The sequence below is a fragment of the Chinchilla lanigera genome, unplaced genomic scaffold (assembly GCF_000276665.1).
Source record: "Chinchilla lanigera isolate Chin_1 unplaced genomic scaffold, ChiLan1.0 scaffold00135, whole genome shotgun sequence".
Taxonomy (NCBI): domain Eukaryota; kingdom Metazoa; phylum Chordata; class Mammalia; order Rodentia; family Chinchillidae; genus Chinchilla; species Chinchilla lanigera.
In genome coordinates, this window is record NW_004955536.1 from 439,527 (window position 1) to 461,784 (window position 22,258).

The window sequence follows — 22,258 nt, forward strand, 5'->3', positions numbered from 1 at the left end:
GCATAATTCAGTTTGATCCTTACAGTAGTCCTATAGAAGTACCTGTATCCTTACCACCCATTTACAGATGGTGAAATTGGTCAGAAAAAAAAAAAAAAAAAAGTGTGTTACCCAGGATCAGCTGCTCCTTAGTAACAGAGGAAGGTTTGCTTTGTCTGCTAGGAATACTGATAGTCACCATGTTACCACTCTAGTTTGCACACAGCCAGTGGCTGTGTCCATTATCCCCATTTATTACTGGCCACTTAGGTGACTTTCCCAGGGTGCTATGGCCCAGGACTATGACTGCATGACTGTGCTGTCTGCCCTTCTCCATGCCAGAGAGACAGATGTTCCTCTTTCAGCCCAAGAGAGAAAAGGAGAAGGTGAAGCCACAGCCTGTTAGCAAAGCGTCCTGAGTGTCCCTGTTCCACTTTTAGCTCTGCGGCTTACTCGTGTTGGATGTCTTTGACCTTAATTCTCAGGCTCCCTATCCCCATCAAGTAATTCTACCTTCTTTCTGCTTCTGTGGTGTCCTTTTGTCTCAGCGTCCCCTGTGCTCCCAACCTGATCTGACATTTGGCATCATTGTCTCACCTTTCCTTCTGACGTAAGTTTCTTCCCTTTTGCCTCCCTCCCTCCCTCCTTGTCCCCTCATCCTTCCTACTCCTCCCCTCCTTCCTTGCTTTCTTCCTCACTTCCTCACTTCTCCAGGGTCTGTCCCCCTCAGCTGCTCTGCATGTTTGTGAATATGCTGCTTAAGGGTGACTCTGTCAGAGATGTTTCAGAGGTATTTCAGTTTTTATCATTGTCATGAAAATATAAGCCTCAACTCCATCAAAATACCTTTAGCATACTAAACAGAACTAGGGCGAACATTCCTAAAATTCATCTGGAACCAGAAGAGACCTGAAATAGCAAAAGCAATCCTGGACAACAAAGGCAAGTCAGGGGGCATCACAATCCCTGACCTAAAATTGTACTACAGAGCTACTGTAATAAAATCAGCATAGTACTGCGCCCCCCCTCCCAAAAAAACCAGACCTGAAGATCACTGGAACAGAACAGAAGATGCAGTTGCAACTTAGCCACCTTATCTTTGACAAAGAAGCCAAACACGTCCACTGGAAGAAAGATAGTCTCTTTAATAAACGGTGCTGGGAAAACTAGCTTTCCATATGCCGAAGACTAAAACTAGACCTATGTCTATCACCATGCACTAAAGTCAAAATGGATCAAAGATCTAAATATTAAAGCAGAAACACTAAATCTACTGGAAGAGAAAATAGGTAGTAATCTTGAAAACATAGATGTAGGCACAGACTTCATGAGCAAAACCCAGACCGCAGGGGAAATACTATGAAGAATCAACAAATGGCATCTCACACTATTAAAAAGCTTTTTCACAACAAAATAAATCACCAAAAGAGTGAAAAGACAACCCACAGAGTGGGAAAAATTATAGCCAGTTGTCTCTCAGGCAAAGAACATACGATGATTACATTTTAAACTCTAAGATAGATGTTTTCATGAGTTAAGAATGATATTATTAATGGAAATTTAAGATCTACACACTGAGGTTTTTTTTTTTGTTTTTTGTTTTTTTGTTTTTCTCCGGTACCGGGAACCGAACTCTCGGCCTTGCGCTTGCCAGGCAGGCGCTTTTGCCACTGAGCTAAATCCCCAGCCCCTTACACACTGAGGTTTAAAAGAAACTTTTCTGCTATAGTATTCTGCGAAGAATACAACTCCAAAAGTGAATCTTCTATTTTACTTCAAAATTACTAGGAAACTGGAGTAGCTTTCATGTCTAAGGAGTCCAGGTCACCTTTGAATAGTAGTCATCAAACTGTATGCTATACCACCAAATAGATATACATACCTTCATCTTTCTCCCTAAGGCTCAGAATTCAAGTTTCCCAGTTGAGAGGGTATGGGGCCCTATGGGCTTTAAGGGAGGAAATTAGGAATGTACTTTAGAGCCAGGTCCTTATCTCAGAGGGAAGGTGTGGCTTGCATGCCATGGGTGATATCCTAGGAGCAAAGGCACCAGATAGGAGGTTGGGGCCAGGCTTTAGAATTTCTAGTCCCCTTGATGTACCTCTGGCTGCATCCCAAAGCAGGCCCTTTCCTACCCAAACTTCACTTTGCATGAGTGTTTCAAGGGCCACAATTCAGCATCCCTCCTTCTAAACAGTGTGTAAATATGTCTAGAAATATTCTGAGAATGTTTTCACTTTTACTTTAAAATTCAATTTCTAGTGTGGTAAGAGGATATTAGGCACAGTTGCAGCTGATGCACATGGAAGAAGTTATAAAGAGGGAACCAGGGCTGTGGATGAGCTCAGTAGCAGAGCTCCTACGTGGCATACACAAGGCCCTGGGTTTGATCCCCAGCACAATAAAAACAAATGAATACATAAACAAGAATAGAGCATCGATAGCAGTTAACTTGGGAATGCTGGGGGCCCTACCTGGCCTTAGTGATAGCAAAGGAGCTGCTGCAGAGAAGAAGGGGCAGGTGCGCCAAGGCTGACTGAAAGATGAGACTCTGGCTCAGAACCTAAGGTGTTGCCTGGTGCTGGCTAGAGAAAGGGGGAGGTCTTGTTAAGGAGTTGCAGGTGTGGGAGGTGCAACTTATGAAATTGCTCAGTGCCACCTCAAAGAGTTGAAAACATTCTGAGATCCCTGTTCCTCAAGTTCCTGGAGTCTGTGGCATTGGACTCTTGAATATCATGTAGGACTCATTCCTGTGAATCCCAGCCGTATATAGGAGGTTTTCAGAGTAGGGGAAAGAGTTAAGAAGCTTGTTCTAGCCCTCTGTGTTTTGATGCACCAATGTTGACATTTCTCAGAAAAGCCCTTATAGGGGAATTAGAAAGGACCAAGGCACTAGCTGGAAATTCTGTGCACTGCTTCCTTGTTAGAGTCATTGCTGTGGGAGAGAGATGGCATTTCCACAAGCTGTCTCCACACTTAAGACCTCTGTATCCCATCTCCATGATTTTTGTGGACTCCCATGTGTTGGTTCCCTTCATTAACTACCTTTATGTCATGTCTAGCCTTCCCCATCCCAATATTAAGAAAACATTTGCTTGTGTTTCTTCTTTTTTGTTTCTCTCTTTCAGTTTTGTTTTTGTTTTTTTTTTTTCTACATTTGAGTTTTTGTTTTGGTGTGAAGTAGAGATCTGACTTCTTTTCCTTACAGACAATTACTGGTGTGTTGTCTAAACATCATTTATTAAATGAGTCTGTCTCCCCACTGGTTGATGGTATAATCCTTCAAAATCCTACTTTCAAACAATCAGCACTGTCTTTAGTCAGATCTGAGCAGACCTCAGCCACCCTGCATTCGGGGCTTTCTACATTTATGGCAGGTTAACCCTTTGGCCTTGTGCATGGCATCCTCTGGCCTACCAAGGGCCTCATTTCAGTAGCATCTTTTTTAGTGTAGTAGATTGTATTATTATTTAAGCATTCTGTTTTATTTTGATAAAAATTAATGGAAAAGGGAGGAAATGAAATATTGGTTAAAAGATAGGCCTTAATACATTGTGCATTTGAGAAGAGAGAAATCATTTAGGTTGCAAAACACTGGCAAGCCTTTCTCCACAACCCAATGCTTATCAGACCTAGGCTAGTGCTATGGTGGGTGAACCTAGGCATGCACTAGGCTGTTTGTTATCATTGAAAGCTCTAAAAGAAAGGGTCACCATCCCTAGTTTAGGGTAGGATGCTGTTACGGTTGATACACTGTGTCAACCTGAGGACTCTAAAAGTTTGGCTAAGTGACTCAGCAGGGAGCCAGAGTGCTTACTTTGTATACATTCTGAGCCTGTGCAAGAAGAGGGCATGGAGATTATGTGAGTGCTACATGCCCCCTTGGTGGGGGTAGCCTGTTTACAGTGTAAGGGAAGGAAAGAGGCTACTTGCTGCCATTCCCCCCTTTTGCTCTTGTTGCTTTTCTGTTCTGTTGCCACGAACTGTTGCCCTCTGCCATGTGCCACTCTGCCTTAGAGCCAGCCAAGAATGGACCAAAACCTCCACAAACTGTAAGCTAAATAAACCTTTCCTTCCTTCATTTTGGGCTTCAGGTATTTTGTCTCAGCAGTGACAGAAAAGTAACTAAGACTGATGCAAAGGAGAAAAACCATATTGAAGAACCTAGACACAATTGTGGAAATAAATATGTAAGACTTCCTGGGTAGGAAAGGGAATCTCTTGGCTGAAATGGTGCCAAAGGTAACATAAAGATGACTCCTAACTCTTAAGGCAAATCTGGCTGAAGGACGTGGCTGCATTGGTGTACACTTCTCTTCTGCACTTGTGATTTACCACTAAGTGCAATGTGTCCAGAAGAGAATCTGTGGTCAAACCTGCAAAACTGCAGGCAACACAAAGGAGAGAAAGAAATTCATTCTGATTTCCTAAGTCCATATCATAAATCTTCTCCTTTCTCAGCCCCATATAAAATCTATCATTTCAGCCTGTTGAATTTCACTACCCTGGTCCAGTATCAGTCTCCTCCCACATGTGTGCTTGCCTTCCATCTCCACCCTCCAGCCAGAATGATCTTTTAAAGAGGCGGAGTCGAATTGTGTCCACACCTCTCTCTGACTTGTACCTTTCATCGGTGCCGTGCTATTCCCTGGGGGCCCTGGGCTGTCAGGGCTCCCACTCTTCATTATGGTTTCTCTTGTGGCCCCCAGTCTCTTCCCCTTCTGCCCTGAGAACTGTGTGGCACAATGCCTCCCCTAGGTTCAGAGTCCAATCCCAGCAGCCTTAGACTTCAGGGAAGCCTGTCTTGTGCTCTCAAATAAGATCATGGCCCATACACTCTCATGACACTGTGTGACACTGTCTCTCCTCTTTAACACTTATCACCAGCATGGAGCTACACACTTGCGTGGTCATTTGATTGGTGTCAGCTTTTTTCACTGGGCTGTCAGCGCCAGATGTGCTGTGCCCACACCATTTCCACTCATTATTCTATTCCCAGTGACTGGCACAAAGGAAGTTCCTGTTTGCCCCACTGGCAGCCTAGCCTGGCAAACAACATTTCATTAAGAATTTGTTTACATTTTTAAATAACATTGGCTCAAAATGTTTTTACTCTGTCTTACTCAGCTCTAAAGAAAGATAAACTCAAGGCTTTTATAGGTAAATAGATGCAACTAGAGACCGTAAGCACCATATTGTCCCCCTAGTATAAGAACCTGAAAGAGTAAATAAAGCTGAAAGGTAGAATAGATATTGTGAAAGGGAAAGAAACTGCTTAATAGGAAAGAACAACTAGGATGAGGGGAAAGAAGAAAAGAAAGAAGGGAAGAAATATATATATAGTACTACTAATTTCTATTGGTTTGTTGAAAGGAACAGTTAATGTTTAATTGTGCGATCAATCTTGCATACCTATATCTGATAATCTGAGCAATTACTTTGAAGATAACAATAAGTAATACGACAGCCATTGCTGATTTCCTATCATCTTGTTTTGAAATTGTGTATCATTTTTTATAGTTTTTATGTTGTTTTGTTTTTCTCTTTGTTTTTATTTTATTTTTGTTCTTTTCTCTTTAAAATAAAGAAAAATATTTTTATTCTGATTTTCGTTTATAGATTTAATGTGCCCATCATTAATAAAATTCTCTTTAGGTGGAATATTATCTTTGCCTTTAGAGTCTTTTTATTTACTTCACTTGGCATCTCAATCTCCAGAATTGCATAGGCTAAAAATCTTGGAAAATGATAAGGTCCATTAGTATGCATTTTCTATTTAATTGTATGTCTGTAACATTGCATATATACATGGCACTCAAAATGTTTGTTGGCTTGTTTATTACTTACTATTTTCATTTAAAAAGCATACAATAACAGTATACAGTTTTGAGAGGAAAGGAAAAAATTATCACATCACTTAAACTCAACCTCTGTTACAGTTTTAATACGTTAGGTTCTAAGTTTTGGTTCTTGGTGGTGGTTTTTTGTTTGCTTGCTAACTTGCTTGGTTGTTTTTTCAGTGTTGGGCATTTTACCCAGGGTCTTTTGCATGCTAGGCAAGCACCGTACCACTGAGCTACAGCCCCAGACACCTTGGGGTCTTTTTTATGTGCATTGTTAACCTTACCATAATAACAAAATATATAAAATTTTGTGGTTTGGCCCATTTTTTCCTAAATACCTTATTGTTGATTGGACAAAGCATTATGTTGTATATGATATGTTTGGCAAGCCTAATTTGTCAGTTTAGTTCAGTTAGCATTTATGAAGAAATACAAGGGACGAGGCTCAGTTTGAAGCCTGACAGCACTCAGAGAACACATGCTGGTTTGGTACCACAGGCTACCATAGTTACAAAGATTTTAATGACAGTCTTACAGCACAGATATATTTTGTGTCATCTTCTGTCCTTCCTGGAAGAAAGAATAAGCGAGACTTCTCTCCACTTATTAGCATTTTTCCTCATTTACTCAACAGACTGATGAGGGCTTACCTCCATGCTGGACAGTAGTCTGTATAGTAGAAACTAAACAGTGGATGAAAGTTTCTGTGTTCTAGTGGGAGCACAGGCCAGCAATGATGAATGAATAAATGAATGAATGAATAAGTGAGCTAGTGAGCGAGCCAGGTGATAAGTAAAAGGAAAAGGGTAGCCAAAAGGGATGTTAAATAGCCTAGGGGAGGGGCTGCCCCTTTCCAAGGTCAGGGAACACCTTCCGTGCCGGTGATATTTGATCAGAGACCTGAATGGAGTGAGGAGTGAGCTGTGCAGCTGTTAGGAAGGTTTTCCTGGCAGAGAGACCCTTGAGTACAAAAGTCCCTGAGGTCACAGCATGTATGGTGAAGGTTGGTCAGGAGCAGAGGTCAGTGGGCTGGTGAGTGGGGTCGTATTGGCCCTGAGACCCCCAGCTCTTTCTCCACACTTCAGTCTATCCCTGCCTTAGCAGGGCTGCACCCTTCTCCAGCCTGCTCCATCCCTCCTCTGAGGCCCTGCACTTCCCACTTTCATCACCTCTGGATGAGTGACCTTGTGCCAGAGCTTCTAAACTGTGTCTCGGGTACACAGTGCTGTACTTCTAACAGGAAGTGCTTATTTTGCCATCAGTCAAACCTGGATGGTAATGTTGTGAGGAACTAGACAGATTCCTCATATTTGAAAGACCGTGGAACTTTAATGTCTCATTTCTTGATCTTTCGCTCAATTGAGACAGTGACCTGATATGTCTTTCAAATTGCATAAAAACTTCACCTTAGTGAGGTTTGCCATCAGTTTATAATTATTAAGCATGATTCAACCTCTCCCAATCTAGAAGCCAGCTTTGTTTTCAGGTTTTATATTTGGGGTGGAGGGGTAACCTAGTTATAATCTTCTTGAATTGCTTTAGGGTTAGATCTGTCACATGCCGCAGTAAGAGCCCATTAGCAGGCTTAAAACATTCATTTCTGAAAGAACAAACTGTTACAGGTTGCTCAGGGTAATTGATTTCTTTTGTTTTTTTTCTTGTTACAGGAGGAGACATCACAGCTTTCCCAGATTGGAAGAAAAAATATGGAATGTGTTTTACCGCTGACTGAACACAACCAAATGAACTGTCCTGACAGTAGTTTGAAAGCCAGCAGTTAGCAGTTTGTTCAGGCGCTAACACTGTCCAGCACTTTCCAGAGCACGCACACTGTTTACAAGAACTCTTGACCTTACAAAGCTTATAACCTCAAGCTTTGTTTATTTAAAATATTCTGCGAAAGAAAAGTACCCAGGGCCCGTTTTCCAAAATGGCCATGGAGGAATATTTGTGGATGGTCATTTTGGGTTTTATTATAGCTTTCATCTTGGCATTTTCTGTTGGTGCAAATGATGTGGCCAATTCTTTTGGTACCGCCGTAGGCTCTGGTGTGGTAACCTTGAGACAAGCATGCATTTTGGCTTCAATATTTGAAACCACCGGCTCTGTGTTACTGGGAGCCAAAGTAGGAGAGACTATACGAAAAGGTATCATTGATGTGAACCTGTACAACGAGACCGTAGAAACACTGATGGCTGGGGAAGTTAGCGCGATGGTTGGTGAGTGGCTTTCCTCTTTACACCCAGGGGAGATGTGTCAGAGATCTGCTTCCTGACTGCTTTTGCCATATTCAGAAATGTGATTTTTGTTTTCACTTTTAAAAAACTGGTATGATGTTTCATATTTATTATTTGATTTTTGCTTTCTATATTTTATTATTTTTAAGATTTTAAATATCAAAACTTTTTCAAATTCTAGCTATCTTTGTGGTCAGAATAGATTTTCACTAAGTTAATACTGCACCAAAGTACAGAAAAAGATACTTGTAAAATAGCTCTTGGTTATTTTAAAGTTAAATAAAAACTATTTGAAAAGATTTTATATATATACACACACACATATATGTATATATATGTATGCCCTTTAAAGTTTTGCCCATGAAATTTCCTTTAAAGTTAATTTACATTTTTTAAAGATTTTTCATCTGTTTAAGACACAGTGTTTTAAAATTATTGGCTCAATGGTAGAGTTCCTGCCTGCTACTCCAGGCCCTAAATTTGATGCCCAGTGCTCCAAACAGAACAAAACAAAATGATATTTACTGGGCTCAGAGTGTTTTTAGTTGCAAAATGCATGCACAATGCTCTGGGTTCAGTATTCAATACTAAAAAGCAAATGAAAATCCCTAGTATTTATGCATTTACCTTTTGTGTTCTCAGTTTAAGTTCTAGAGCTATTACCAAATGAATCTTAATGAAGTGCTTATGTTTCAGGGAATTTTGGTCTTCTGTGTTATTTGCAATCCTTTAGCTTTGGCTTTGGTTTTCCAATGCTACCTCTAGAAGCTCCATTTCATATGTGTGTTTTCTTTTCTGGCCAAAAGAAAAATGTATGTTACCTGTGAGTAGTCTAACCTTTTATTGGTAGTTTTTGATTGTCTGGGAAAGAGAAAAGAATGGAGGTGAGTGAACTGTGTGAATTAGCAAATAGGCTGGTTGGACAGTGTGACTTCTCCCCGGCCACAGTGACCATATATAGACTCAAAGCACTATGAGGACACTTTGCTCACTGCCCTACAGTGTCAAGACAACATCCAGGCAGAAATGGGCAGAGTGCAGCTGACAGGACTCTTTCTCTGCTTGCCTCTAGGTAGAGATGACGTCACAGCAGAGAGCTGATCTTTACGGGTAATTTGGTTAGGGAGAAGAGGGTTAGAGAGGAATTCTACCACCTTCTGTTTCCAACAGGACATATCCTTTTGTAGGAAGAGTCCTGCAGTAGGAGGTAAGATGCTGGTGTGTCCAGAAAACAGACATACTCCACAGGTCCCTAGTTATTTATGGTGTCACTAACATTCCTTCCATACCTGAAGTGTGGAGATTATTTGTCAAATGGAAGGTGGCCCACCACCTTCCTGTAACAGCAAGTTGGAGATGTTATTGAAGGATCTGATGAGAAGCAGACCAACATACTAAGGTGTTCAGTATTACTAAGCATGATAGTCTGGTAAGGTTCAAGGGCACTTTCATTCCATCTGCCGTCATGATTATTTACTTACTTTCCCTGAACATGTATTTCTCATGATAGTCAGGTAGAATTGAAATTTCCCATAGGAAGATAACTGCTGCTTGTAAAATTCATCCTTGATATTTCTGATAAAGATCTAAGATTCAATCATATTAACTTGAAATTAGGATTTTTCTCATCTAGGTGGCATGGGCAAGATGGATTGAAAGTATAGGAGAAATAAAGAAATGGCAAAATTCAATCTCCACTGAAATTTTTCGTCTTGTTGGGCAAAAGTTCCCAGAAATGATTGTGCTTATTAGAGTTTTGTTACTGAGGACCTTGACTAGACAGAAAGCTTAGTGAACTTTATAATTTTCACTTCTAACTTTTCATATGGTCAATAGAACTTGTCCAGTTGTTCAGTTTTCCCACCCATGGCCTTTGGTTTTTTACTGCAAGAATGAGAGATAACTTACCTCAACTAGAATTTGGGTTTACCAGTGCAATTTGAGGTTTTGCTTGAATAACATGGTTATTTGATTTTTTATTTTTTTTTATTTTTTTTTTTGGTATGAGGTTAGATGAATCTCAAAGCCTATTTTGTTGGGAATTTGTATAAGTTGCTGTTAATTCCTTGAAAATAGAAGCTATGTAAATTTAAGATGGTGATATAATTATTATTGGCCAAAACCAAAGCTAATTCTATTCAGATGCCTAAATTCTCCCAGTCTTCCACTTCTAAATTCTATCTCCATTTTTTTCTCTATTCTCTCTCTCCTCTCACTCCTTCTTTTATTCCATTTCTCTTTTTTCTTTAGTAACTTCTCCACAAGCCCATGGACCTCTGTGCTTCCTCATGGCTGGTGTTAGAGTTAAACTGGTTGGATAGAAGATGTTGTTCATGCTACCTGAACTTCCTGAACAAGTTACCTTTTGCTGAACCCTAAACCATTAGTCAGTGTACTTATAATGAAACCATCACTGGTTCAAAAAACCTGGGAACCATCACTGGTTCAAAAAACCTCCTGAGAATTGAAAACTCATCTTCTTTTCATAGAAATCCCATGCCAGCATGAACAAACCATCTCCTTGAACGGCCCAAGAGTGCTGAGGCCTTGACCCTGCTCAGTGCCCAGGACTGCTGGGCCCTTCCAGCCACTGCTCAGCCACCCCTGCTTTCCTGCTGTGTTCTGCTTTTTCCCATGCCTACCTGTCACCTCTGCCATGACCCCTGAACCTGCTGCCTCACAGATGCCATCTCCTCATTTTCCCTAAGTTTTGTCTTGATTCCTTATCCCATACTAATCCCCTTCCTCTTTGTAGGATGCCATTATCTTACACAAAACATCTCTTTCCCCACCTTTATTAAACGAGTGTAACCCATTTAGGGTTAGCAGTTCTGAGGTGAGGAGGCCCTGCCTGCTGCCAGGCCTCCAGGGACACCTAGCTCCTGCTGCCTTCCATGCAGCTGTCCTTTCCCTCTTCCCCACTGTCGTCTTGCTCTCTGCTTTGTCCCAGTGCAGGCAGCACCAGCACCCCCCACCTTCCCCTGCACGCTGTCCTTCATCCAGGACTTACGTTACAGAGCCAGCCCAAGAGAGACAGCAACTTCCAGGAAGGACAGTCTCCTAGATGAATGCACCAGAGTGAGTTTATACCATTTTCCTACATCAGGAGACTATTCAATTTTTGTAAGAAAGTTAAAACACAAAGTTCCTTTTCTGGGCTATAAAACATTCCCCAAACTCTGACTTTATTTTTAGAGCATTCAGTCCCTGTGGTGCCCATGGCTCAGCTATGAAGCCCAGGGAATTGTCCCTAGGGAAGTAGGCACTGCTTTGGAGCCTGGTCTGGTCTAGCAGCACAGGCTGCAGGGATGGACACATAGTCACAGCCACCCTTGGCTCAAAGGTCGGCATACCTCACCCTCACTGAGCAGCTGTCCATGTTGCCTCACACTGGGACCAGTGCAGCCCTAAGTGACCCTTCTAGAACTCAGACATCTTTGAAGGAAATGCCAGGGGTCTGCTGAATGGTGCTGCTGCTGCCATGCAACCAGGTTACCAGAATTAACATTTGGGATTAATAACATGCCCAGTTTACCAGCCAAGCCCTTTGTTCCCATACAGTTCTACACAAGCTTTTCAACAACTGCTTCTGAAAGTGATCTGTCCCAGCTGATGCTTTTAATACTCACTGCAAAATCTGATCTGCTTATGAAAATATCCAGTGTGAACTGTAGCCCAGAAAATATTAAGTATAGGAGAGAGTGGCAGATAGAGGTGAAGACAAAAAGCCAACTAGGGCTCCTGTCACACTAAGCAAGACTGAGGGCAGATCTTCCGCTTTGAGTTCAGTATCACAGTTACTTTTAAGTAGCACAAACCAAATGGCCAATCTTTAGCCCTCCCATTCTGTAAGCGGAAGACATAACTTGAACACTGTTTCTCAATATGGTGACTTTCTTATCTCTCTGTGTGTAGCAAGTCTTTAACCCCTCACTTGGTTTTGGCCAAACTAAACATCAGAACAGGTTCAGCAGCAGCTTCCCTCCATCATGTGACAAAAGTGATTAACAACAGGCACTGGGAGACCCTTCCATGTGGAGAACAGGAAAGCAGTCCCTTCCTCACAGTACATGATGATTACATTCATTGTGGGGATTGGTATATGTACAAAAATACATCTCAATTCTTTTTTTCCCCTTCCCCACCACCTTTTTTAGCCAGCATCAGATTATTTACAAGTCCTTATAAAATTGTCATAAAAAAGTTAATTGTCATACATATAGCTTAGCGACCAGACTAAAAGGCCAAAAAGCATATAAAACACATAAGACAAGCCAGGCGTGGTGGTGCACCCCTATAATCCCAGCACTTGGGAGGCTGAAGCAGGATTGTTGTGAGTTTGAGACCAGCATGGACTACAGAGTGAGCTCAAGACCAGCCTGAACTGCATAGTGAGACCCTGTCTCAAAAAGACAAAAAAAAAAAAACCAAAAAACACATAAGACAGTTATACTAAATCAAGGTACACTTTTAGATATGTTGTCTGTGCTAGATTACAGTAACTTTTCTCTTTTTTCCTATTACCCATCTTTTATTTTGCATTTTGTTTATATGCTGAGTTTCTTGTATAAGAGTTTCTTGCATTTTTTAAGTTTGTGTGTCTGATTTACTTCACTTAACATTATGATTTCAGATATATCCATTTTCCTACAAATGACTCAAGTTTATCCTTCTTTATGGCAGAGTAGTAAGTACTCCATATTGTAGAAATACCACATTTTCTTTTTCCATTCATCTGTTGATGGGTATACAGGCTACTTCCAAGATTTAGCTATTATGAGTTGTGATGCTGTAACCATGTATATGCATGAATCACTGTAATATGTCTTTAACTCTTTTGGGAAGACACCTAGAAGAGGAACAGTTGGGTCAAATGTTTTTTGGTTAGAACTTTTGTACACTGTAAAGAAACAATACATGGAAAATTGAACTCAGGGAGATGTTACTGTGGAGAATAACAATTTGAATTCTTCTCCTTGGTGGCTAGGACTCAACTGTGTGTCTGATTTTTTTTAATCTTTCATCCTACAGGTTCAGCTGTTTGGCAGCTAATTGCATCATTTCTGAGACTTCCAATCTCAGGAACTCATTGCATTGTTGGTTCTACTATAGGATTCTCACTTGTTGCAATTGGCACAAAAGGTGTACAGTGGATGGAACTTGTCAAGATTGGTAATTGCCATTTTCTTTTACTTAGAAGAAGAAAAATTTACCTGTACTAGAGTAAGTTTTACAAAAAGTTACTTTTATAAAGTGTTTCTTCCTTCATATGTTAAGATTTAGAAGCCCTCTGTGGTACAGGTAATACATTTATCTTCAACATTCTGTGAGTGGAGATGGTGAACCCTGTGTTAGACAGTTTTTAAGACTACTCTTAAAATGTTACATCATTAGTCAGCCTTCAAAATCAGTATCTACTTGTTCTTCCCAGGCAGAAGAGAAATGTATTTAATTGAAATCAGTCTAAAGTTCAGAGAAAGACGAGGCCCAAGGCAAGTGCCTTGAACCCAAGAGTCTGCACCCCTGGTCCAGAGGAAGCATTAGAGGAGACCAGGACTCTTTACCCAGCAGCCACCTGAGACGAAGCCCTCCAGTGTAGTGCTCATTCTGGGTATGGGCTGCCAGGCAGATGTAGGCCTGTCCCCAATCCTACAGTTCTAACTGCTGACTTCCTGGCTGTCCTTGTAGCAAGAGATAAATTCCCTCAACCCTGTGCATACCAACTCATGCACTGTGAAGAATGCTCTTTTACCCCACCTCTATCTCCTGGATTGTTCATTCTCTTACCAGAATGAACTACAAATTTCCTACAAATGACTCAAGTTTAACTTTATGACAGAGCAGTACTCCACTGTGTATAAATACCACATTTTCCTTCTCCATTCATCTGCTGGTAGATATGCAGACTGTTTCCATGACTTCGCTATTATGAATTGTGCTGCTATAAACATGGTGTGCATTGGGAGCTCTCAATCAGACTGTATCCTTGACCTACCCAGCAGGGTCACAGACCACCAGGAAAACCATCTGACATCCCAGGCTTCTGAGACATTGGCTCTCAACTTCGGCAGCACTTAAGAAGTCCCTGGGGGTAGTTTACAAACTAATGTCCAGACCTCATTCAGAGCCATGTTGAGCAAACCAGATTCTGAGGGTAGAGCTACATGCATAGCTGATTTGTGAAAACTCCCTGATGGGCCCAGTGTCAGCCACAGCAGGGAGCTACCAAGCGAGAAGCTAAAAGGTAGAGTGCTCCCGTGGTGAGATGCCTGGAATGTCAGCACCAGGCTGGACTGGGGGCAGGGAGGGAAGTGGCCCACTTTTTCAGTAGGCCTTCCTATCTGAGCAGGTGCTGGGTCTCTGTAGAGATGGATTTTAAAAAGCAGGTAGAAGGGCCCTGTGGGAAGCCAAGGCTTCTGCTTTCTGGGCTGATGGTAGGAAATAATGGAAGGGGCCAGGCTGATGCAGGACAACCCTGAGAGACCTGGGCTCACGTGCTAGCAGAGCAAGCCATTGAGAGGCCCAGAGGGCTGGCCAGGTCTGAGCTAAAGTGAACAATTCCGGAAATACCTTACATCTAACAGTGTGCATTGTTACTGCTGTGTAATATAAGTTGTAAATACAGCCTCAGTTACATATGAATTTAACATTCACCAGATTTTTTTTAATTATTCAGTTGCTTCTTGGTTTATATCTCCACTGTTGTCTGGTTTCATGTCTGGCGTGCTGTTCATACTGATCAGAATGTTCATCTTGAAAAAGGTAAGTGAGGCTGTTTTTTCTATTACATTTTAGAAGTTTTTTTGGTTCTACTAGGAATTCACAGTGGGAGAGGTGGAGGGAGAATTGTCTTTGCGTGGCTAAGGCCCAGCACTTGGATTGTAAAGTCACAACACCTGACTAAAGTCAGTTGTTACTCTGAGTCACCAGGCGTGCCCACATGAAGTGCCCAAAGTCCCCTCAGAGCCAGCATCTCCAGTAGTTCTGCCTGGCTCTATGATTGAGTTCATCAGTCAGCACTCCCAGGAACTGTGCTCAACTTCAGTAAGGGCAGATAATTTTTTCCTAAATGTTGAACAGAATGGAATGAGATAGTGTTAGGTTCGCAAGTCAGCTGTCATTAAAGATAGCTAGATATGCTTCTTACACAAATATAAAGGGGTTTTCTACTTTTTTAAATAGAGAAAGAAAACTGTAACATTGACTTTGTTTGAGGAAAAGATACAAAGAAGGAAATATACCTCTACCAGGGTACATTTTGTCTAAAAAAAAAATAAGATTAAGAGTAGAACTTCTTGAGATCAATGTCCAGAAAAAAAACTGTCTTTTCTTTCTTGACTATATAAAGTATATTTTTCTTTTTAAAATGTATTCTAATTTAATTTTTGAAGTCCACATAATATTTATACTTATTAATGGGGTGGAGCGTTGTGTTTTGATGCGTGTATACAATGTGTGTGATCAAAGGTTGATTAGCATTTCCATCTTCTCAGATATTACCATATCTATGTATTGAGAATCTCCAGACTTTTCTCTGATTGTTTTGAAATGAATAATGAATCGTGGTAGACTGTATTTGCCTTATTGTGTTATATAACGTTAGAACTATGTGTTAGCTTTATGTCACCACACCAAATACCTAAAATGAACAACTTCAAGGAGGAAAGCTTTATCTTGGCTCATGGTTTCAGAGGTTTCAGTCCATGGTCACATGGCCCCATCTGGTTGAGCCTATGAATATAGCATGGAACAAAGAGTATGGTGGAGGAGGTGTGTTTACTTCCTCAAGACTGGAAAGCAAGGACATGCCCCTAGGATCTAACTTCCTGCTATGAGATCCCTGCTCTTTTTTTTTTTTTTTTTTGTTTTTTGGTTTTTCTCCGGTACCGGGAACCGACCTCACAACCTTGCGCTTGCCAGGCAGGTGCTTTGCCGCTGAGCTAAATCCCCAGCCCCAAGATCCCTGCTCTTTAAAGTTCCCCCACCTCTCATTAGTGACAGGACTGGGGACTAAGGGACACACATGGGTCTCTAGGAACATGCAGGATTCAAAGTACAGCAAACTATTTCCCCACCTAACTATATTTTGATACCCACTATCCACCCTCTGCCTTCCCCCCACTTCCTGCTTGTTTGATCAAAATTTTTAGCTTTTACAAATGAATAAAAACATACAGTTATTGACTTACTGTGCCTGGCCGCTTTCACTTAACATAATGTCCCAGTGCTGCATCACAGTGCCTACGTCATCCACCTCACTTCACCTCACAGATTGCCACAGTATTGCCTCACATGATCACAAGGACAAAGTGAATGGAGTTGAGATATTTTGACGGAGAAACCACATTCATAGAACTTTAGTTAGTTATTATTCTTAACCTCTTACTGTACCTAACTGATAAACTTATGCTGGGTATGTGTGTAGAGGAAAAATGTAGTATATATGGGGACCAGTGCTCCCCATGGTCTCAGGCATGCCCTGGGAATCTGGGAACATTTCCACACACATCTGTGGGAAGTGCTAAATGAACACTTTCTAGCAGATCAAGCATACCATGCTTAAAAATACACCTCTTAAGGGCAGGGATATAGCTCAGCGGACAGTGTCTGCCAGGCAGGCGCAAGGTCATAAGTTCGATTCCTGATACCAAAAAAAAAAAAAAAAAAAAAAAATTACAGTTCCCCTCTTAGCATCACCCAGGAGTCTGCTGAAGAGCTCATTCTCTTGAGTAAGTCCAGACTTACTGTCATCATTTCTCATCATTCTCTCTCCTGGGCTCCAAGTAGCCACGCAAACATATATCTCAGAATATGCCACCCTCTCTTGCCTGCCAGTTGCCACCCTTTCTATTTCCTCTGCCTGGAACCCATCCTCATCTGGCACCCTCCTGTTCAGCCTTCACTGTTTCTGCCTAGGAAGCCTCCCTACCCCGACCCCATGGGTCCCTTGCCTTCTCCCCCACAGCATGCACTTTCTCATCCCCACACTTGGCACTTTGTACAGTGTTTTATTCTTTGCTGCTTTGCCTGTTTGCTGTTCCGTGTTAAGATCGGTGAGTGTAGAACCTGACCGTATTGGTCGCTCTAGTCCTCCAGGGCTCACCACTATACTTAGCAGTTAGTGATGACGGCTTGAGTGTGTGACAGCTAGGACTGATAGGCAGAAAGGAGGAGAGACAGGAGTGAAATGGAGAGAGGTTTCAGTGTGATGTTTGAATTTTAAGAGAGGGTTATTTGAGGCTGAGGTATAGATGCATGGCACTTGTCTAACATGTAAAGGACCCTGCATTTGATCCCCAGCACCACAAAAAACATAAGATGATTCATTTAAAAAGTAAAGTTAAGACGACTTTCATATTTGGGAAAAGTGCAGTCACTCTTTTCTTCCTGATGGCTTTTGTTCTTTTTGAGACAAAGAACCCACAATTATTTTTAACTTTTAATAGTTGAGGGTTCAGTACTATGCCTTATGAAAAGATTTAGAAAATCTTAGCATACAGAAAAATATTTGCTTTATATCGTCAATGTAGCTAAGATGTGTCATGTCATAGAATCATGTAAAGTCTAGCAGTAAGACAGTGACAGCTTTGCCTGTTAGCTATTCCATGATAAGATCAGTGAGTGTAGAACTGGTCCTCCAGGGCTCACCACTATACTTAGCAGTTAGTGATGGCGGCTTGAGTGTGTGACAGCTAGGACTGATAGACAGAAAGGAGGAGAGACAGGAGTGAAATGGAGAGAGGTTTCAGTGTGATGTTTGAATTTTAAGAGTAGATTATTTGAGGCTGAGGTGTAGATGAATGGCACTTTTAAGACAGCTTAAAAGCCATTTGACTATCTTAGAGGAGCCTCAGAAGTTGGCCTCCAAGTATTTGTCCAGTGTAGATGTTCCAGGACAGACATGTGCTCAGCTAGAGTGGAAATATCCACAGGTTTCATAGAAGGATTTGCTGAGCTCCCCTCCCATTTTCTTTCTGTTTCTGACCCTGACATCAGCTTATGTGATACCGGGCTTTAATGAGCCTGCTGCCCAACAGTGGCCCTTAGAAACCGTGCTGTGTGGGAGAGATGCCTGGCCCAGCCCTTTGTGTAGATGTGCAACAGCTCACAGGACTTGGCAAGACCACCTTTTTGCTGCACTGGGGCTGGGAGACTTTCTAGAAGTGTCCTGTATCATCATGTTGTCTCAGGACACAGGCTCTGGAGTCCTGCCCTCACACTTTATGTCATTGTTACACAGGAGGACCCTGTTCCCAATGGCCTCCGGGCACTTCCTCTCTTCTATGCTGCTACCATAGCAATAAATGTCTTTTCCATCATGTACACAGGAGCACCAGGTAAGAATTCCCTGGAAGCTTAACCCACCAAGCAAGGCACATTGTTTCTGATGGCATTGACTTGTTTGGAGCTGGCTTTGTTGTTTGTTGACAATGGAAAGCATTATTCATGGTCATTATGTAGCAGTAAGAGTTGTAAATTCATTGGCTTGTTTTAAATACCCAAGATATATGTGAGATACAAAGGCAACAGGATTTCAAGGTAAAAAATAATTTTTAAAAAAGGTAAATTAAAAAAATTTAAATCCCCTTCTGCTGCAAATCCATCTGGGTTGCCTTAGCAGCTGGCTCAACCTCTGAGCCTTACAACTCATACCCACGGGGCCAGCACACACCTACAGGGAGTGCATGAGAGGCATGTGGACGTGCCTGGTACTCCAAGGTGTGGGGTAAGTACAACAGTGACTGAGCACTGGTGTGGGTGTGTGGATGTGGATATGTGTGTGTATATATGTGCACATGTGCATGTATGTGTTGATCACTGCAGCAGCAGGGAAAGGCCCCAGGGGAGAGATGGAACTCCTGGACATTGTATTGAAGCTTGTGATGATTTTCTGTTCACAATTACTCTTTTTATCCTATTCTGGTAGCTTTTGTTCTTTCATGAGCATCTAGAGTTTGGGTTTTTTTTTTAGGAGGGTTGTCTGGCTTCCTTGTCTTCCAAATGTCAGACACCTTGTTTTTGCTGCAGTTTTATTATACATTAGCTAAAAGAGCCATCTTACTTGGAGTGTACACTGTTCTAGGGAAACTTAAGCTAAATAGTGAACGAGACACTGTGGACAATGCAAGTTGTCCACATCCTAGGGTTGTTGTGCAAATAGATAATATAATGTACTGAAGCTGGGCTCTACACCAAGGAACCTCAAATCTCCCAGCTCCTCTAGAAAGTTGGTAATATTGCCAGCTCCACATTGCAGGTAGAAAACAGGTGCAGCAGCATTAGCTCATGTGAGTAGGAATATGTGGGACCAGAATTTGATGTGGACAACCTAATCTATTGTGAGATAGCTTAAGAAAAATACTCAGCATAACTCCTGTATGTCCATAATGTTACTGATAACGACAAAAAAAATATATTGACTCTAACAAATTCTATCTCTTAACACTCTTTAAAAATGCCTTCCATATATGAGCAGCTGAGATAACTGTATTGCTGATGTCTGATGGTGTATTGAAATGAACAGTTAATGCTTACAATTTTTTATGTTCTGATCGATTTTGCATGCTTGTGTCTGGTGGTCTGAGCAACTGATTTGAAGGTAACAATATGCGATGGAATTATTATGGTAAACTCCTACCATCTTGTCTAGTGAAACCCTGTATTATCTATAATGTTTTATCGAAGAATTATTTTCTTATTCTCTTTAACGGTTTGAGCAATCTTTCATTCTTACATCTGGTAATCTGAGCAATGTAGTTGAGGGTAGCAATATGTAATGTAACAACCACTGTTGATTGGTATTATTTTGTCTTGAGACTCTGTATCACTTTGAATGTTCTTGCTTTGATTTGTTTATGTTCATGATACTACTATGCTGCTACTGTTCTATTTTTTTTTGTTTGCTTGCTTCTCATTTCCTACTCTTTAAAATTAAAAAAGAGAAAAAAATAAAAATGTCTTCCAATATTCTTGGGTACCTTGCTATATATTTTGTATATATTTAATATACTGGTTAGTGTGAAGGAGCAGCTATCTGCTTAATTAAGAGTCTTTTTAAAATCTGTATAAGGAAGTTGAAGATTGTTCAGCAGATGCTGAACAGTATTCCCAGGCTCAGAGACAGTGCTGAGCTACGTGGGATGAACAGTTGTCCTAATGGGAATGTACCTGCTCATCAGCACCATCAGTCCCACCCTGTGTGGTAGAATAGGGACAGCAGGGCATCTCTTCTGACAGGACCCTGTGTCCTAGGATGATGCAGGTAGCACTTCACGCAGTGCCTGCATGGTGGAAACTGTTGTGTCACGTTGGTCACTATTAGCCTCATGTTTTCAGCCATCTGCTGACAGCAAACCCTGTGCTACCCTATTTCTCCCACCCATACTTGTGTGGGAAATTTCTTATTTGAAGTTTTACAGGGGGCATGCAGGAGGAAGAAGATAAACATCATGACTGAAGGAGCAATTATTTGTTCTACTAATAAGTCACCAAAGAACTTTGCTAATATTTTGGTTTCTAGGGGGGATATTTCTAGATGGTCTGGTAGATGAGCCCAGATTCTGCTGCATAGGTGCTGTTCCCTTGGATGGGCCATCTCTCCTTGCCCAAATGTATAGTAAATAACCATGGTAATATACAGTATTTGGGGACAAGGTTGAGCCACCATTCTCAGCATGCAGCTGCCCTTCTGCCTATCTGGAATGTATTCCCTCTACTTTTCTTTGTTCCTTAAAACATTTCGTGCAACACATATGGGCTTTAGAGATGAAAGAAAAGAATGGAATTCTCTAACAAAAAAAAAAAAAAAAAAAAAGTGTCAGCCTTAATCTTACCCAGTTTCAATTGTAAGAGATTTGGATAAATAGCATTTTTATTTGTGGAGATGAATTAAGTGGAGTTTGTTGGAATTTGAGCTATAATGTTTTGATTGATCTGCTGTTCCAGTCCAAAATTTATAAGGTTGCTTAGATCTTAGAGTTAGTTTGATTTGTTTTACTTTGCATCTGATGTCATTCTTACACTTGAAGGAGTTATTAAAAAATTGTCTTTGCATTTTTATCCTAAAAATTGATTAATAAGAACTAAAAATAACTAAGGAAATAACCTACTTACTTGGGCTGGGTACAAGCCTGAAGTTGATAATTAATTGAAAAAGCCTGCAGTCTTGTGGGACCTGACTTTTGCTCAGCATTTAGACAGGGAGTTCTGAAGTCCATGCATGCTGCTTGGAAGAGGCAAAGCAGATCACCTGATTAAGCCTCTGCAATTACACTTGGCTTTCAAGTCCCAGCAAGGTCCCTAGAGCACCTGTGTCAGCATCATTGCCAACTCATCCTGGCCCATCCTTGAACCTACTGAACTGAAAATATTTCAGCCTGGCCAGTGGTGTTTCATTGGGGAGTGATGCACATGATCATTACACTGTTACCTTCTTTGGACCTCCTTTTTTGAGACAGGGCCTCCCTTGTATTGCCCAGGCCTGCCTCAAATGCCTAGGTTCAAGAGATCCTCTCCCCTTGGCCTCCCAAGTAGCTGGGAGTGTAAGTGTGAGCCCCTGAGCCAGGCTAATCATCTCTTTTACCGTGAACCTATTACCTCATTACAGTTCTTAGGTAATGTGTGCTCTTAAAGGGTTCTACTAGTCATCTTTGCTCTTCCTTCTTATCAGCAAATGAATTCTCAAACATAATGAGGCTTTTCCAGAGCAAGCCTGTACCTGGGAGGTGGCTGCCACTGCCTCCCCCTTCACCTGCTCTTCCTCCTTCATCTTTTCTTCTTTCTTCTCCTCCATCTCTTTCTCTTCTTTTCCTCTTCTTCCTGGAAATCAGCACATCACCATCCCCAAGGCCCCAGCTGGCTTTGTGAGAAGAAGCTTTAGCTTCTGTGGCTCTTCTAAATTCTGTGCTGAAATTATAAAGTAGACGCTGTGAAGAAGCCAGAAATTCCAACTTCATTGATTCCTACTCAGGAATTAAGGAAGCCCTGGGGTGAGAAGTGCTTGGGTTAATTGCCAACGACTGGATTCAAAAGTGATTTAAACTCATTCTTTTTCACAATTATTATAAGTGAACCCTGGTTTGAGAAAGATGGTACTATATTTTTTTAATCCCATTATATAGAAAATTAGGAAGTAGCATATTTTATTACAACAGCACACTTCATTTTCTTTTTTTTTTTTTGGTTTTTTTTTTGGTTTTT

The 22,258-nt window shown here is 41.3% G+C and overlaps 1 protein-coding gene across 1 annotated transcript in view; it reads left to right on the top strand.

The window, feature by feature from the left end:
* Positions 1-22,258, top strand: part of Slc20a2 (solute carrier family 20 (phosphate transporter), member 2) — a gene marked incomplete at its 5' end in the record, with an annotated part of 104,276 nt that overhangs the window by 47,186 nt on the left and 34,832 nt on the right. Inside the window, 4 exon segments of the mRNA XM_005410504.2 lie at positions 7,490-8,041; positions 13,091-13,231; positions 14,736-14,821; positions 18,300-18,396. Of these exon segments, the coding sequence (XP_005410561.1) occupies positions 7,753-8,041; positions 13,091-13,231; positions 14,736-14,821; positions 18,300-18,396 (613 nt within the window).